Consider the following 16,585-nt stretch of genomic DNA (forward strand, 5'->3'; position numbering starts at 1 on the left):
ATGGGCAGGCATACAAGCTCATCACCCTGCCAGTGAGATGACTGAAGAAAAGCTGAGTGCTTTACTTGTATGAATTTCTCTTCTTTCCTTTTTGACAAGCGGTACCTTCCAGCATGCTGCCTTTAAGCCTTCAAATGTTTTCCATGTAAGCGTTGCCCCTGCCTGCCACTCAGATAGGCATGTGCCAATCTTTTGCAAAGAGGTTCAGTTGTTATTTTCGCCATTATTCAGTTATGTTTAGTTCATCAGAAAGAAGCAGTGCTCCAACCAAAAAACTCTGTATGTTTTTTTCTTTTTGTTTCCACATGCAGATGTTTACAGCTGCTAATCCTTTCCTGTCAAACCCAGGTATGTTAATCATATGCTGTCATTAATAATGTTAATAGATAATTACATGTCTTGGGGTTGCTACTCTTCTCGTTTTGAAAATATGAATATAAAGTCTCAATTGTATAAAGTCTCGCAGTTCATATGCAGAGTGAAAAACTATGATCTGTTTTGGAAACTAACCATGCAGTCCTAAGCAGCATTACACCCTTCTGACTCCATTGCCTTCAATGGATTTAGAAGGGCGTAATTCAGTTTAGGATTGCACTGTAAAGCAATGGTTAACCCCACCTCTTTCTACTCTAAAGCCGGTGAAACGAAGGGCACTGTTTGTGTTTGTGTATTATTTGAAAAGAAGTCTGCAAATATTAGAAGTGGCCCCTGTTTCGCTGCTAACTATTATGCGAAATAGCCCAGGAGTATAGCATTTATAGACACCTGGTAAATAGACCTGATTCAGTCCATGCAGATCAGCCCTTCTGGTGCAGCAAAATCTCTGAGCTCACTACTTGAGATTTGAGACTAATATCTGTTCACGGTGTGCCACCTTTGATGTAAGAGTTGTCAGGCTTCAGCCAGATAATATTTCTGTACAAGTTATTAGTAGCATGCTTTAAATTTCAGAAGGGAGAAATGTTAGGACAACTTTATGCATTTAGTGTTCAGAAAGTAAGTGAGGTAATCTACAGTGAAGGCTTTGATTTTGCTTTACGTATGTATAATAGTGATAAGTTTGAGACAGGTATATGTGTGTGGAGTTGCATGGATTTGTAGGATGGCCCATATATTGTGCAGTATGGCAAAGATTCTTTGTAATACTGCAACTAGTAAATATTAATTGCATGTGATTGGCATGGTTCAGATGCTCAAAGCATTTCATAAGCATCCTGCAGTCCTTAAAGCTGGCAGGCCAGCACCTTGTGCACCCTGTCAGAGGAGTTCAACAGGGAACATGTGCAGGATTGGGGCCTCTGTGTTCATGGGACTCAGAGATTCCTTTGCTCATGCTAGCTTTGGAACGGAGTAATTAATGTCCCCACTTCTCAAAGCTGGGAATGTTACCCAGCCAAAAAAGGAGAACCCAATCTTTAACCAACTCCACCCTCCCCATAATTTTTAAAGCGGCAAGCCCCTTTTAACTAGCATGCTGCTGAAAGAGGGTAGTATGAAAATTCACTTCCATCAAGTAATATTTAAAAGAGAGAGGAAGTAGTCTTTGCCAGCAAGGTAGACACTACTGGTTTTTTCACAAGCATCTGGGACCTTTCTAAGGTAAATGTGTTTGTACTTTGAAAGCAAAAGGGAAATGGCCTTTCACACACACACACACACACACACATCACTCTAAAGTGAACCCTTCAAAAGTCCCTGACAGACACAAAAAGGTCTGCAATGCAGTCTAGAGTGAAGTTGGAAGTAGCACAATGGTGTCACGGCCTGCTCCCCTCATCTCCTTCTCCAGGGAAGCTGTGGACCGTCCCCTCCACATTGATGGTGGGCAACCTGGCAAGGGCTTGAGCCATGCTTGAGCTGCTGCGTGACAGGCAGCTGTCTCTGGGACCACTGAGCAGCCGTTCTTCCCCCGCTGACACACTGGCGGCCTGGAAAGACTGCAGAGAAAGAATTCTGCCCCCTTCTTGGCTAGACCCCTCGTCCCCTTTGTTAGGAAAGGTTGAGGGGATGCTTTCTCCGTGTGTGTGCTGGAACAAGAGGATGCTTCTCAAGAATGCTGCAGAGCTGAATAGGGAAACCTAGGACTAGACCTGAGATTATGAATGAAGTGAATGCTTGCCAGAAAGCAGCAAGAGGCAGGTTAACCCTCAGAGATGGCTCGTGTAGGAAGCACACTGAAGTGACCGCAGACAGGAGTTTGTGAATGCCACTGAAGAGACAGGCAGATCTGATCCACAGGGCACGAGCCGGGGAGAATCTCAAGTTCTTGCACAAGAGTTCTTGCACAAGGGACTTCCCCTTCTAGATTGTGCCTAATGATTACTGTGAGTTCGCTTTTCCGCCTGCAGTGCCAGTATTCTTGGGCCATTCCTGTCGGTGGCGCTGCTTGGATCCTTTCAGAGTGCTTGTGTCAGTATGAATGGATGTACACAAGCTGCATTGGCCATAGTGCAGCGGCAGCCAGCAGTAGCTTGAGGCAAGTGGAGCACGGAAACATATGCCTGAGAGCGTTTGCTTCCAAAGGGTGTCGAAGAGTTGTTCAACTACTGAGTAAACCAGGAGTCCTGCATCTCTGTGCAGAACTGAGCTTCTTTGCTACTGCTAAAGGCAGTATGACAGAGGAAGCGCTCTGCACCCAAGATAACTGAAGCGCTTACACGGCTGCTTGGTGCAGTAGCCTACACCACTGCCAAGAAATGGGTCTGCCTGCATACAAAACGAGACATACACACACATGTCTTTTCAGCATTGTTGATTTGGCCACCCACAATGATCCCCCCAGCTTGAAAACCTTTGCTTAGCACCGGGGCTCTTTCTGTGTCTCGAGCCTATAGAGCATGGAATAGCCCAGCTAACATGCTTGAGAGAAGCCATTGTTCTGCTGGAGTCTATTTTGGGGCTGAAATGAAATTTTTCTCAGACTTGCCTCTTTTCTCATTTTCAGAATTTGTTTTTAGAATTTGATTTTAAGCGAGTAAGTGAAGATGATTTACCTGAAGCGGGTCGATTTTAAGGCAATAATGTTGAAGTGTTTTATCTTGCAGATTTTGAGGCAGGAGAAATTGCTTGAGAATAATGTTATCTTCCAAGTGATTTGGGGGAGAGGGACAACCTTTGGCAAAATGTGTATGCGAGGCTTAAAATGCTGTGAATCTGTTCTGTTGTGAATTGCAACAGAACTGCTTCTGTTAAGAGCACCAATGCAAAATGCAACTATTCTTTCTGAGTATGGCTTTGTTCCCTTGGGGCTGAATGTGTTGAGACAACAGCAGGCGTGGCTTTGGCCTTACTAATCCCTTTCTCAAGTGTGCTTTCTACCTGGAACGTAACAAGTGCCCTGCCGAATCAGATAGTGGTCTGTCTAGTCCAGTTGTGTGACACAGTGACCCACCAGTTGTCCTGGAGGACCAACAGACAGGGCATAGAGGCCCAGGCCTTTCTCTGATGTTGCCTCCTAGCATTGGTTTGCTTCCACTGTATGTGGAGGGTTTGCTTTAGTTATTATGACTACAGCCACTGAATCTGTCTAATATCTTAACACTAGCTGTGCTAGTAGCCATCACTACATCCACTGGCAGTGAATGCCACACTCTGATTAAAAAAAGGTAAAGGACCCCTGTGCAAGCACCGGGTCATTCCTGGCCCATGGGGTGATGTCACATCCCGACGTTTCCTAGGCAGACTTTGTTTTACAGGGTGGTTTGCCCCCAGTGCCTTCCCCAGTAATCTTCCCTTTACCCCCAGCAAGCTGGGTACTCATTTTACCGACCTTGGAAGGATGGAAGGCTGAGTCAACCTCGAGCCGGCTACCTGAAACCAACTTCCGTTGGGATCTAACTCAGGTTGTGAGCAGAGCTTGGACTGCAGTACTGCAGCTTACCACTCTGCGCCACGGGGCTCCTATACTCTAATTACACTCTAATTACTGATTGATTAAAGAGGCACTTCCTTTTGTCCATTCTGAATCTACTTCATATCAACTTGATAGGGTGCCCCAGAGGTCCAATATTATGAGGAAGTTTGAAAAGGTTATCTCTTCCCTTTCTCCATCCCCATAGATCAGTGGTGTTCACTCCACGGTCCATGGAGAGCCACATCCACAGTTCCCATCAACCAACAAAGCCACATTTAGTATAATCCCTGGCATATCTCAGGTAGGCTTGTAGCTTACATGTTCCTCTGGCAGCAGCTGTTTCAAGGTGAGAAACATTTGCCAACCACAACTGCACTGGGCAAGAGCCTTGCCCACTTTCCTGAAACTAGGGGCAGGCGTCAAAATGGAGAACTGTGCTCAGAAGAGCCACAGGTGACATATCACAGAGCCGCATGTGGCTCCTGAGCCACTGAGTGAATATCACTGCAATAGATAATTTTATATACGTCTATCATGTATAGGCATCTATTTTCTAAACTGAAAAGATTCTTTAGCCTTTCTTCATAGGAAAAGTGCTCTAACTTGTCAAGCACTCAGCCCTGTTCTCCTGTGGCTCAGTGGCATAGTATTGGCTTTGCATGCAGAAGGTCATGGGCTCAATCCCTGGCATCGCCAGTTAAAAGGGCCAGGTAGTAGGTGATGTGAAAGACCTCTGCCTGTGAACCTGGAGAGCTGCTGCCAGCCTGATTAGACAATACTGACTTTGATGGACCAATGGTCTGATTCAGTATAAGGTAGTTGCATGTGTTTATCTGTTCTGTTCTATTTATTTATTTATTTATTTATTTATTTGAGATAAGCAACCAGAACTGTATGCAGTATTCCAGGTACTCTCTCCCATGCAGTAGTCCTTTTTCACCGCTGTCACACACAGGGTCATCCTTTTCCTCAAGTTATCCACTATAACCTCAAGATGCTTTCCCTCTCAATTTCTGCAAGTTCACACCCATAAGTATATATTTCAGGATAGGATTTTTTTGTGCATCACTTTACACTTACCTAAGTTCAAGGTCATTTGTCCCATTGTTGCCCTCTCCCCCATTTTAGAAATGCTCAGGTGAGAAACCCCTTTGGGAATTAGATATTTTTCTGCACAGCTGGTATTTGGTAACACCTAATGACATCAGAGAGAGAGAGTTGAGTGGTTATAGAAAGTTATTGATTGCAGCAAATTAGAGCCCCAGAGGCCATATGTATGTGTTGGTGTAGGGCTTTGCAGTCATTCCAGAGTAACATAACTTCCCACCACACAGATTGAAGTGGTAACTAACGGCTCAGTCCTGAGACACTGACAGCATATCACTGACACCGGTGTAGATAGTCATGTGTCCTTTGCTTTCTCATCAGAGGAGAAAAATGCCAAAAGCAACAGCAGGGCAGAGCGACTGCACTGGAGCTCATAAGGATGCTGCCCACGCCCACCAAAGAGAGGCATGCCGGCAATGCCCTTGTGTCAGCCATTCATGAAAGCAGCCATCCAACACGTAGAAATGCCGGCATGCCTCTCTGAGGTCACCCTGCCCCCACCCACCACACAGAACGTGGAGAGGGATGGCAATACAGCACTTTCCTCTACAGGAGGAACTGACGTGTGCCCAGTAGCAGCCCTGAAACTATCATTCTCCCGAAGGTGCGGTGTATGGGGGGGGGGGGGTTTCAAATCCAGTCCTGCAAACCCATAATCTTTTGACAGGCAGACTCAGAGGGAAATCCACTGGGTGACCATATCACCCAGGCTGCTTCACAGCTCGCTTAGCAGAGGAAGCCCCCCCGGAAAACATTTCTCTGAAGTAAGGGCGGGGGAGATGATATCCACAGGAGGAGCTTTGTGCGAGGCAAGGGTGACAGAGATTAGGACAAGGAACGAGAGAGCCTGTTCGCAGAAAACATTTCTGTCACCGCCCCAAGAGCTCACTGGAAAATGAAGAAGAACAGTTGGTTTTTATATGCCAACTTTCTCTACCACTTAAGGAAGAATCAAACCGGCTTCCCTTCCCCTCCCCACAACAGACCCCCTGTGAGGTAGGTGGGGCTGAGAGAGCTCTAAGAGATGAGGTAGGTAGGGCTGAGGTCACCCAGCTGGCTTCATGTGTAGGAGTGGGGAAACAAATCCAGTTCACCAGATTAGCCTCTGCCACTCACGTGGAGGAGTGGGGAATCAAACCCGGTTCTCCAGATTAGAGTCCACCGCTCCAAACCACCGCTCTTAACCACTACACCACCATGAGAGGGAGGAGTTGAAATTCCACCAACCAGGGTGGTGGGAAGAATAAAGCGGGGAGGGGGTAATCTTTTGGCTGCCAACAAGCTGATCAGCAACCCAACTGAGGGAAGAATCAGGACTAGAACTCTCACACTGCTTAGATGTCCCCTAACCACACATCAAACTGGCAACACAAGAAAGAGACGCGCACACACACACAATGGGGCATTTAGAATTCTCCATTGGCCCTGGCATTGAAACTTGCCATATTTATCCTGGCAGGAAAGAGTGCACAGGCAAGCATAGTTCTGTGGAACAGCACAGGCTTTAGCATGCATAGAGTCCTTTAGAATTAGATCAGGCTTTCATGTGGCTAGCTACAAAATAGTCCTGCAAGACATGCCAGGCACGGCTGAGGTTTTGCACTGTCGCATCCGATAACTGGGAATCCCTGCTTGTGGTTATGGACTGTCCCAGAATCCAGCCTTTTTTGCTTTGCACCCTCCCATGTAGTCATCCCCACTGCTGCAGTCAGAAGACTGATTACTTCTGCCTGTTGCTTTTCATCCCAGCAAACGTTGTTCTCCAGCCCTCCTTTTTGTCATGTAGCCTGCATGATTTATCACCTGTGTGGAGTGTAATACCGGGCGGGTTTGAACCTTGGGGAGCCTGTGAGGCCCGCCCTGATGCGCCAGCGCTCTGCCATTCTAATTAGGGTAAGGCAGGTTTCCCAACCAGCCTCAGAATGGGAAGGAGTGACAGCACCCTGACCCTCTTCCTTCCCTTGACTAGCTCACTTGCCCTTGCTCATGTGTGCTCAACCTGTTTCCTCCCTGGCTTGGTCTGGAAGCCTCCCTTTTATTTGACTCTGGGCCCCGCCCTCTTTCCCTGTGTCCAATCTGGCCCTGGCTCTACCTCCCTCTGGAACTGATAAAGGGAGGTGGTCAATTCCCTGTCTCTCAGTTGGGCTCAGCCTAGCTGCTGGCTCTTGTTCCCCTGGGCCCACACTGGGGAGAGGGTTGGCTCCCCCACCTCTTTTCCTGCTGTAGCTGTAGCCACATTGGTCGGAGCCCTCACTGCTCCCCTGACTGCCTGTGTGAGTCCAACACTGGACAATTGAAGACACTAGTGAGCAGGAAGAGGCCATAGATTCCTACCTACCAAAACCATTAAAACAAAGAAACAATCCAAACATTTATTGAATAGCATCAGGAATTGAGTTCCAATTGCCAGTCAGATGAATGGGGGTTGGCAACTGTCCTGGCCCTTGAAAGCTGCACTGACAGGAGAATCACAGGTAGAGCCGCCCCGTCACTGCATGCCCATTATAGGTTCAACTGTTGTGATCAGAAAGCTGGCTGTGAAGCTGCTTACGTTGGTGCAGGAACCACACTAAAGCAAGGGGGTTAGTAACCACACAGCAGAGCAACTAGATGCTGCTGAGATATTGCTAGCTACGGTTGTGGGAGGGAGGGTCGTTCAGCCAGTACATAGTAGGTACATGTTGCCTGTGTGGGAAGACCTTTACAGCTGTCAGAGTTTGAGGCAGAGGATTCCCCCTGCCCTGCTTATCTGTGTAGAACGCATTGCCCTTGCACCCCCAGTTGGAGAAGTAGAGGATCCAGGTTGGTGTTTGTGTTAGGCAGTGGAATTCCTGAAAGGGCTTTGAGACAGCAATATGCTGCAACATTTTTTTTCATCTATAACTGTTTGTACAAGGGGATCCCTTTTTGTAGGACAGTGCTGTTTCTCTAGGTTTTCTAAGTATGCATGACATGAGGCTAGAAACGTAGCCCCATTTCATCCATGATTCAGGTGCTCTGGTTTGCAGTGCATATAGTACTTAGGAGATCTGTGATTGCTGTGATTTATGCTGGCATATCTCCAGGTTACACCAGCATGGGACTTAGGTGCTATCCTAAGCAGTTTGCAATCTGGCCTTAGGTTTATGCTGCCAGTCTCCTTTGTAGAGACGATTGTTTGCTGTGTCCTTCAAGAATAGAAGCAGTGGTCTGACGCTGTGGGGCAGGCTTACGTTAAAGAAGATTCTAATTTTCAGAGCAATAGAGCGGCAGAAGGAAGAATTGATGGAATGGTGCGTCTGGCATAGTTTCAGGAGAAGGATAAGGAGGAGAGTAGAAGGCTTTGACGGGACTCGAGCTGGGCAAGTTGATCCATAACATTAGTGCCTTGAAAAAATGCTCAACAGTGCTTAAGATCCAGTTGCTTCATCTTAAGTCAAATTTTACAAGCAAAATTTGAAGAAGAAAAAAAATCCAAATTTGAGTTTTTGTAAATTCAGCCAGTTTTTGAATGTCTGTGAAATTTCATTTCAGCGCTACATGTGATCATCTCTAGGATTCTGCAACACTGCTTTAGGTCTCAGGACATGAAATCCCAAGGTCAGTGACCGGACAGAATGCTAAATCTCTCTTGCAACTGCTGCCATGGTGTCTTTTCACAAAGTGTTTGACCAGGAAATGATGGGAACCTGCTTCTTGAGTGCTCCCATGATTACGTGGAGTAGATTCTGACAGGTTGATCACACTTGTGAAGCAGACCTTGTCTAGGATGTGGCTGCATTTGAAATATTGTGTACAAGTGTGCCCGTTCCACCTGAAAACAAGTATCATAGCGCTAGGAAATATACAGTCGGCTAAGATGATCAAGGGGCTGGTCCACTTTCTCTCTATAAGGCTAACCCATTTGGGACTTTCTTGACTAGAAGGAGGAGGATTGCAGAAAGACATGATTGAAGTTTGCAAAGTAATGAACAGTATGAAGAGAATACACATTCCTCATAATACTTGAATTGGGGATCTGCAGTTAAATTGAGTTGTGATAGGTTCAGGATAGGCAGCCTTTCTTTGTAACTACATATAACTATACATTCTCAAGATGTGGTGATGGCCATTGACTCAGACCTAGTCTGTACGTTCAACAAAATGAGGTAGCAAAGCGTGGAAGTGATAGACTGGACTGTGCCATTTCAGGATGCCCTTGGTGGATTGTTCAAGAGTTCCCTTACCTTAATAATTTATTGTAAATGGGCAAATGGTTGTGGCCATTATCGCTGGTGCCACTTTGTGGTTTATGGTCCTCGTTGGACAGCTGCAGACTTACGGGAACAGGAGCTGGACTTGCGTGTTAAAATTCAGACACTACACTAGGAGGGCCTAGCATGCTGACCTGAGTACTGTTTCACCCCGTGTAGTAAAGGCTTCTTAAAATCACCCTTGTGCTCTGAAATAGGTCCAGTTCATTTCAGAGGGGTTTGCACCAGGAGAACTTCCTCACTTTCATTGATGAGAAAGTTGGTGTCATGTGGATTGCCTGTCCCACACACTGTAATGTTCTTGTCCAGCCCTGTTGGGTTCTTCGTGTTCTCGTAAAAACATTCTCTCAATTACCAGCCGCAAGAAAATGTCACCAGTGCACTTCTTTTCTGGAGCAGTGTGTGAATACAAGATAGTTACATTTTGTTAAAGGGTAATGCGTTTGTGGTGTGGTCTGAGAGCATGCAGAAGATCCCCGCTTCTGTCCTTGGCATCTCTAGTGAAAAAAAGAATCTTGGGCAACAAGACCAGGAAAAACCACAGCCCTGCAGAGCCTCTCCCAGTCACTGCGGACGGCTGGCGTAGTGGTCTGCCTTATTATAATGCAACTCAATATGTTCATGTGATCTGACATTTGTGCTGCGCATCTGTGCCCATGAGGTCTCCTGCTCGGATGGGGTGCCTGTCTGTCTGCCTTGGCCGGCTCCCAGACCCATCTCCTGGCCATGTCTGTAGGGCTGTCCCAAGCAAATTGATTTTATTTTTCCCTTTGTAAACAAAGGGGGAGAATCAATCGTCTCCTAATTTTAACCAGTACGTGAGGGACCAGGGCGCCATGACAGACCAGCTGAGTCGGAGGCAGATCAGGGAGTACCAGCTGTACAGCCGGACCAGTGGGAAGCATGTCCAGGTGAACGGCAAAAGGATCATTGCCACAGCTGAAGACGGCAACAAGTTCGGTAAGGAGCTGGTGGCGACCCTTGAGTGCACCTTTGGAGGGAGATTCTGAAAGTCAAAAATACCTCTTTGGGGGAATGTGGGTCTTGATGTTGGGAAAGCGCACGCTAAGTCCCATAAAAGTTCTTAGCCAAGGAGACTTTCACATGACTTTGGAGGAGACCCCACTCCTTTCCATCTCCTTTGCAACTTGGATGGAAAATTGTGGGTGTTGGGAACAGTCCAGGGATGGCCCTACCTAGAGGTAAGGTGAGATAGTCACCTTGAGGGGGTGGATGCTGGTTACCATGAAGGGATGGCCATGTAGAAAACAAATATGTTCCAAGGGGTGTCGTCTGATCTGAAAGCAACGGCAGATGCATTCTTGCTCCATAGGTAACTGTGGTGCAAAAGTCATATGGAGACTTTTTTGCCCAACCAAAGTTTTTTATAGTCCTTCCAGACAATGGCCTGCCTGGGACTATGGAGCCACTCAAAAGCCTAGGGAGATTTCACTTCCAAATGAACACTCCAACCTGTAGATCTCCCCTCCCCATGGGGCAGCAGCACGTGGAGCTTTAAGTTCCGAAGTAGAGCCCTGACCTCACCCAACACCACACAAGAGGATGGTAGTGAGATGTGCTGTGTTATAGTTTCAACCACTTTTCACCCCTCCGTCTAATGTCCTCTTTAGTATTTCTGGCCTGTCAGCCAATATTGCTTGGAAAACTCTTCGCCTTTGGAGTACCTCTGAAGAAGCACCTGCTCTGGTTTTGAAAAATTATTCCATGTCTTCCTTTCCCAATGTCCTGCTCCCTCTCTGCCTGCCCTCAGCCAGGGTTTCTAGGCCTACAGCATCCTCAGCTCCTCTGACATACACCTTTCCCTAACAACCCAGGAGCATACTTACCAGCTTTTCCACTTCTCTGGCATTCGTATCCAGTCTCCACTGTCTTACCATCTCAGCTGGTTCCTTTCAGCTCTCATTTGTTTCAGGGGAGAAGCTGGCCAATGTCTGCTAGTCCTTCTTCATCCTTCTGTACACTGCTGTTTCCTAAACATACTGTGAATTTTAAAGTCTGCATTGGGGAGGGTAGGTTGGCTACAGTAATACAGGAGCGTGGCCGTCTAAGCTGATAGTTGGTGCTTCCCCATGTGCATTAATTCCAAAGCCAATGTAAAGTGATAATTTCTCTTGCTTGTTCTGCTTGCAGCAAAGCTGATTGTTGAAACAGACACCTTTGGGAGCCGAGTGCGCATCAAAGGAGCGGAGAGTGAGACATACATCTGCATGAACAAGAAAGGGAAGCTCATTGGCAAAGTGAGCAACGTGATGCCACCCCCTCTCCCATCAAGAATGTCACTGTTTCTATGGCTGTTGGCTGCTTCAGTCATTTTAGTTTGTTAATCATCTGTATTCTAACTGATTAATTGACTGGTTAATAAAGGCTGGGGTTTTGGAGGTCTTGAAGGAAGCATAAAGCGAACTCCACCTAGTGAACACAATCTCATTGTTAGAAGTCACGAACATCTTATAATCATTCTGTTTCCTTGCTACAGTAATAAATGAGAGCCCATATTAGTCAGTGTGACCTTAACTCACAGCCCCACTGATTATACTAGCATTTTTGGTTGATAAGCCACCAATTAAAACTTGCAAGCCCTAATTATCACAAATTTTACAAGCGCCATGTATTTATGCGGTGCTTTAAGAAGTTCAGTGCTACAACCACCACCTGGCACACTGCCATACTCAATCTGGTGCTTCCATAAAAGCAATAAACCCCAGCTCTACTGGCCTTGGTGCAGATATGTTGATGCCCCCCCCCCCAGCATCACCACAGCCAGGGGTATCTTTTGGGCATTGCTGCATTAAGATTATACTGGGCGGGAGGGCTCATGAGTTTCTGTTTATGGTATACCAATGTAAATGCCTAATAAAGGTGATGATGAGGGCTCATGAGCAAGGTTCATGTAAGTCTTAAGTAAGCAGGATGGTGGGGAGGGGGGCTTAGAATGATCAGTTATAACCTGAAACTCAATTCTAATGCCGGCTGGCAGCCCTTGTTGACATTCCAACTGCACTCCTTTTTGTTAGTAGCTACATAATGCAGAGAAAGTTTTACCCCAAGACAAAGTAAGAGGGCGGTCAAGGAAAATGTTATATAGTAATAGCGAGGGGGTAAGGAAGAGAAGTGCCAGCAGACAGGGGAAGTTGAGAGCCAGCGTGGTGTGGTGGTTAACAGCGGTGGTTTGGAGCAGTGGAGTCTGATCTGGAGAACCGGGTTTGATTCTCCACTCCTACACATGAGTGGAGGAGGCTAATCTGGTGAACTAGATTTGTTTCCCCACTCCTACACCCGAAGGCAGCTGGGTGACCTTGGGCAAGTCATGCTCTCTCAGCCTCCCCCACCTCACAGGGTTTCTGTTGTGGGGAGGGGAAGGGAAGATGATTGTAAGCCGGTTTGATTCTTCCTTAAGTGGTAGAGAAAGTCGGCATATAAAAACCAACTCTTCTTTTTCAGATGAGACTAGGTCAGAGGAGGCTTAGGAAGTGGTTTTATAACCATGCCAGTAGCAGCCATGGCATGGATAGGGAATCTGAATTGGCCCTAGCTCCTAAGATTAATAGGATGCAGGGCAGAGCTTCCACTTTCGTGCCCACCAGTGTTCTGCAGGAGCTGCTTCTGGCTGATGCCTGCTGGTTCTCCAAGAAGGGCCCCACTCACAGGGTCACAGTCACACACTGCAGAATGGGACCACTCCACATGACTGTGTGTGCATGTGGAAGACCTTATATTACATTTATACCGCTCTGTTATTGTTCAAATTATCTTGGGACTTGTAGTTTGGGAGTGCTGGAAATTACCTTCACGAAGCTACAATTCCCCAAGCTCCCTGAGAAGAGGATTACTGTCCAGTCTATAGTGTAGACTACAGTCTGCAAAAAACGGGGGAAAGGGAAACCCAACCTAAAAACCAAAAGCTGGGTACCCAAGGTTGGGTGGAAGAGATAAAATAATATAGTAGAGAAATATATTTTTGTTATTTTAAGGCGCTAAATCAGAATTAAAAATAATTAAACATGGAACAATGGCATCTCATAAGGTTGGTAGACTTGAAGCACACGCCATATGCGTTTTGTCCCACAGGCCTCCTTCAGTGGTCAATTAAAACCCATATAATGCACACACAAGTGTTCACAAATATATCAATATACACAGACAACTAGATACTAGCCCAGGCATGAGTGTAGGGTGTATCATAAATTTCAAATTCTAAAGCCCTCTAGATCATGGGTTCTCAACAAGGGGGGGGAATTTTAGGGTTCCGGGGGCGGGGGAATTGGGACCACTATTCAGCAAAGTGTGATGTCCTGTAGATTATGCACAATATGTAAAATTGTAGTTTGTTTTTAATTTAATCTGCGACATTCAGTACAGTTTATGACTGTCTTGGAATGGGGGGAATTATATTCTGAACAATGGTGAAAGGGGGGAATGCAGCAAAATAGGTTGAGAACCAATGCTCTAGATGGAGCGCCTGCAATTTGTTCTGGGCCGTACTGGTCTCCCATTCAGAATGTGTGTGCAAGTATCAACTACAATTTCTCTACCATATTATTTTGTCTCTTCCACCCAACCTTGGGTACCCAGACTACAGTCTGTGCAGAGCAGCTGCAGAAGGTGCTGCTGGTCACCAGCCTAAGGTGAAGGTGGCTCACAGTTCTGCTCCAATGCAAGTCCCAAAAATTGCCTTCTCTGGCGGCGCGGCTGCAAGCGCCTTCCGAAGCCCAGCCTGCGACAATGTCACGTCTCCTTTTTTTCCCCACCTCCCCAGATGAACGGTGAGAGCAAGGACTGCATCTTCACCGAGATCGTTCTGGAGAACAACTACACCGCTTTCCAGAACGCCCGCCACGAGGGCTGGTGCATGGCCTTCACTCGCAAGGGCCGGCCCCGCAAGGCCTCCCGGAGCCGGCAGAACCAGCGCGAAGCGCACTTCATCAAGCGCCTCTACCAGGGCCAGCTGCCGTTCCCCAACAATCCCCAACGCCAGAAGCAGTTCGAGTTTGTAAGTTCTTCCTCCCCGACTCGCAGGACGAAGCGCACCCGCGGACCCCAGGCTCGAGCTTAAAGGCACAAAGCTTTGCTGGCCCCTCCTGTCGCTCATGAGTTGGCTTTCTGTCCGTGGTTGAGCGCCAGGTGCTGCATGTCGGACCATACTGCCGTGTACAAGCTGCCTGGTTCCCTGTCACAACTGACTGACCTCTGTCTCCATGTTTTTTAAAAAACACTTTTAAACTTTGGTTCTAGTTGGCACAAAGAAAACATCAGGTCCAGGATACCTGATGCCCCCAAAGAAGCCCAGGTTACATTTCCCTATCCTTGGTGTTTGTGACTTTGGGGGATGACGACACACGACTAGTGGTGGCCATTCACAAAAAAGAGATTGTTGCCACTGCTTACTGTATGCTAATGGCCCAGCAGTGGTTTGCTACGCAGACTGAACACTAGTTGTCCATTGTGAGACCAGCTATAGATCTTGTCTTTGCAAAGAGAGCTAGTGTGGTGCAGTGGTTTGGAGCAGTGGACTCTGATCTGGAAAACCGGGTTTGATTCCCCACTCCTCCACGTGAGCGGCAGAGGCTAATCTGGTGAACTGGATTTGTTTCCCCACTCCTGCACTTGAAGCCGGCTGGGTGACCTTGGGCTAGTCACATCTCTCTCGGCCCCACCTACCTCACAGGGTGTCTGTTGTGGGGAGGGGAGGGGAAGGTGATTGTAAGCCGGTTTGATTCTGCCTTAAGTGGTGGAGAAAGTTGGCATGTAAAAACCAACTCTTCTTCTACTGTAAGGATAGAGAGAAGGCTGCTGGCAAAGCCTTGGAGAGAAGACGGTGGAGTTAGAGTAATAGCTACATTGAATGATGAATAGCTCCCTGCTCTTGCAAACAGGCTGGACTTGGTGGGGAAAGAAGAGGGGCTCGTCTGGCCCAGGTTTCAAGGGGGAGGACAGGGAAGAATCACATTTGCCCTGTTTTTTTTTTCTACATAAGGCGTCCTGCACTGAAATTGAGTCACAGTGTGGGGAAAGCTTGTCCCCTTGTTTTGGAAGGGAGGTCCTCAGCACTTGTTCTCATAGTAGCTGGACTGTTGTGATGGGCCTTCTGGGGTTATTTATTTGATGTTGACACATTGCCTTGCGCCTGATTTTTTCCAGTAGAATCCCAGGTGGGCCGGCCATGAAGCAGCTGCTTCAGGTGGCAGATTGTTGACAAAATAAAGGGCAGCAAAACATTCAGGAAAAACTCTTAAGTCTGATGCTTCCAGTGCCTATTTCTTGAGGGTGTAGGTAAAAGCAGCCCCATCAAAAGGAAAGGCAAACGGATTCTGGAAGTCATTCAAGGATAGCAGAGCAGAAGACTCTGACCCATTGTGGGCACAGTCCGTTGGAAAGTTCTCTTGGACAAGCCCCATTTGAATGAACCTCACGGTCAGTGGCGCTTGCACATGGAATAGATTATGTTCGCAAGTATTTGTAGGAGTGGCGAGATTGGGTTTTCCACTTTTAGCACCACTGTGTTTTATGCTACCCCTGGAGTGTTGGCCTGCTTGCAAATTACCTCCTTGGGAAACACCTACCCGAAGATCTGATCTTGTGAAGAGCCAGCTCAGATGACCTGTGTTTTAGAGAGAAAGAGGCTGTTCCTCAGATTGTGTCTTCTGGCCACAGTTGCTTCCTTTAAGTGGTGATTGCAGCTGTTTTAGACCTTAACATTCGAATTTCATTCAAATAAAAATAGTTTCTTAACATTTTACTGAACATTTATTTGGGGAGCGGTTTACTTTTTGATATCCCCACCTCGAACACAGCAAGCTGCCTTATACAGAATCAGGCTGTTGCTCTGTCATGGTCAGTAACGTCTATTCTGAGTGGTAGCAGCCCTCCAGGGTCTCTGGTTAATTTACAGCATCTTGTTTACCTGGGCTTCTGCCCACACAATGCACACACCAGAGTCATGTTTATATCAGCCCTGGTGCACCAGTTTTCATTGTGTTCTGACCACCTCCTTATGCGCCAACTTCCAGATTTGCAGAGTATGCGGCAGCCACAGGGATGAGGATACTTTGGTTAAGAGAGGACCTCTCAGCAAAACGTCGAGAGAATGAGCCCTACAGCTAGAACTCAGGTACACATCTGTGGCTCTCTCAAAAGCCAGGTGGTCAGAGATTGGTGAGGTGCTGAGGGTTCCTTGTTAAGAGATCCTAAGCTTTCCCCTGCTTTTGCCACTCTATTCTGATCGCTGTGTGGCCTGAGAAGATAGCAGGGCAGCCAAGCCAGGTGTAATGTATAGACATGGATTAAGCATTAAGAGCACCAACTTCAGAAACACATAAATAGTACTGCAGCAAACTAAACAAGATAGGATGATAAAGAGCATAGGTTACTGGGC

At 47.0% G+C, this 16,585-nt stretch overlaps 1 protein-coding gene across 1 annotated transcript; it reads left to right on the forward strand.

Annotated features, from left to right (window-relative positions):
* FGF17 (fibroblast growth factor 17) lies at positions 1-14,266 on the forward strand. The gene is made up of 5 exons (XM_056860524.1): positions 1-145; positions 312-348; positions 9,975-10,152; positions 11,344-11,450; positions 13,970-14,266. Exons 1-5 carry the CDS (start codon positions 114-116, stop codon positions 14,264-14,266), a joined length of 651 nt encoding a protein of 216 aa, XP_056716502.1. The 5' UTR covers positions 1-113.
* Positions 14,267-16,585: the final 2,319 nt, after the last annotated feature.

The sequence above is a fragment of the Euleptes europaea genome, chromosome 14, assembly GCF_029931775.1.
Source record: "Euleptes europaea isolate rEulEur1 chromosome 14, rEulEur1.hap1, whole genome shotgun sequence".
In the NCBI taxonomy this organism is placed as follows: domain Eukaryota; kingdom Metazoa; phylum Chordata; class Lepidosauria; order Squamata; family Sphaerodactylidae; genus Euleptes; species Euleptes europaea.

Excerpts from the sequence above, each read along its gene's own strand:
- FGF17 (XM_056860524.1), top strand. The coding sequence starts at position 114 with ATGCTGCCTTTAAGCCTTCAAATGTTTTCCAT. Across the intron at positions 349-9,974 it reads TCCTTTCCTGTCAAACCCAG|GGGGAGAATCAATCGTCTCC; the intron begins GTATGTTAATCA and ends TTGTAAACAAAG. Across the intron at positions 11,451-13,969 it reads AAGGGAAGCTCATTGGCAAA|ATGAACGGTGAGAGCAAGGA; the intron begins GTGAGCAACGTG and ends CCACCTCCCCAG.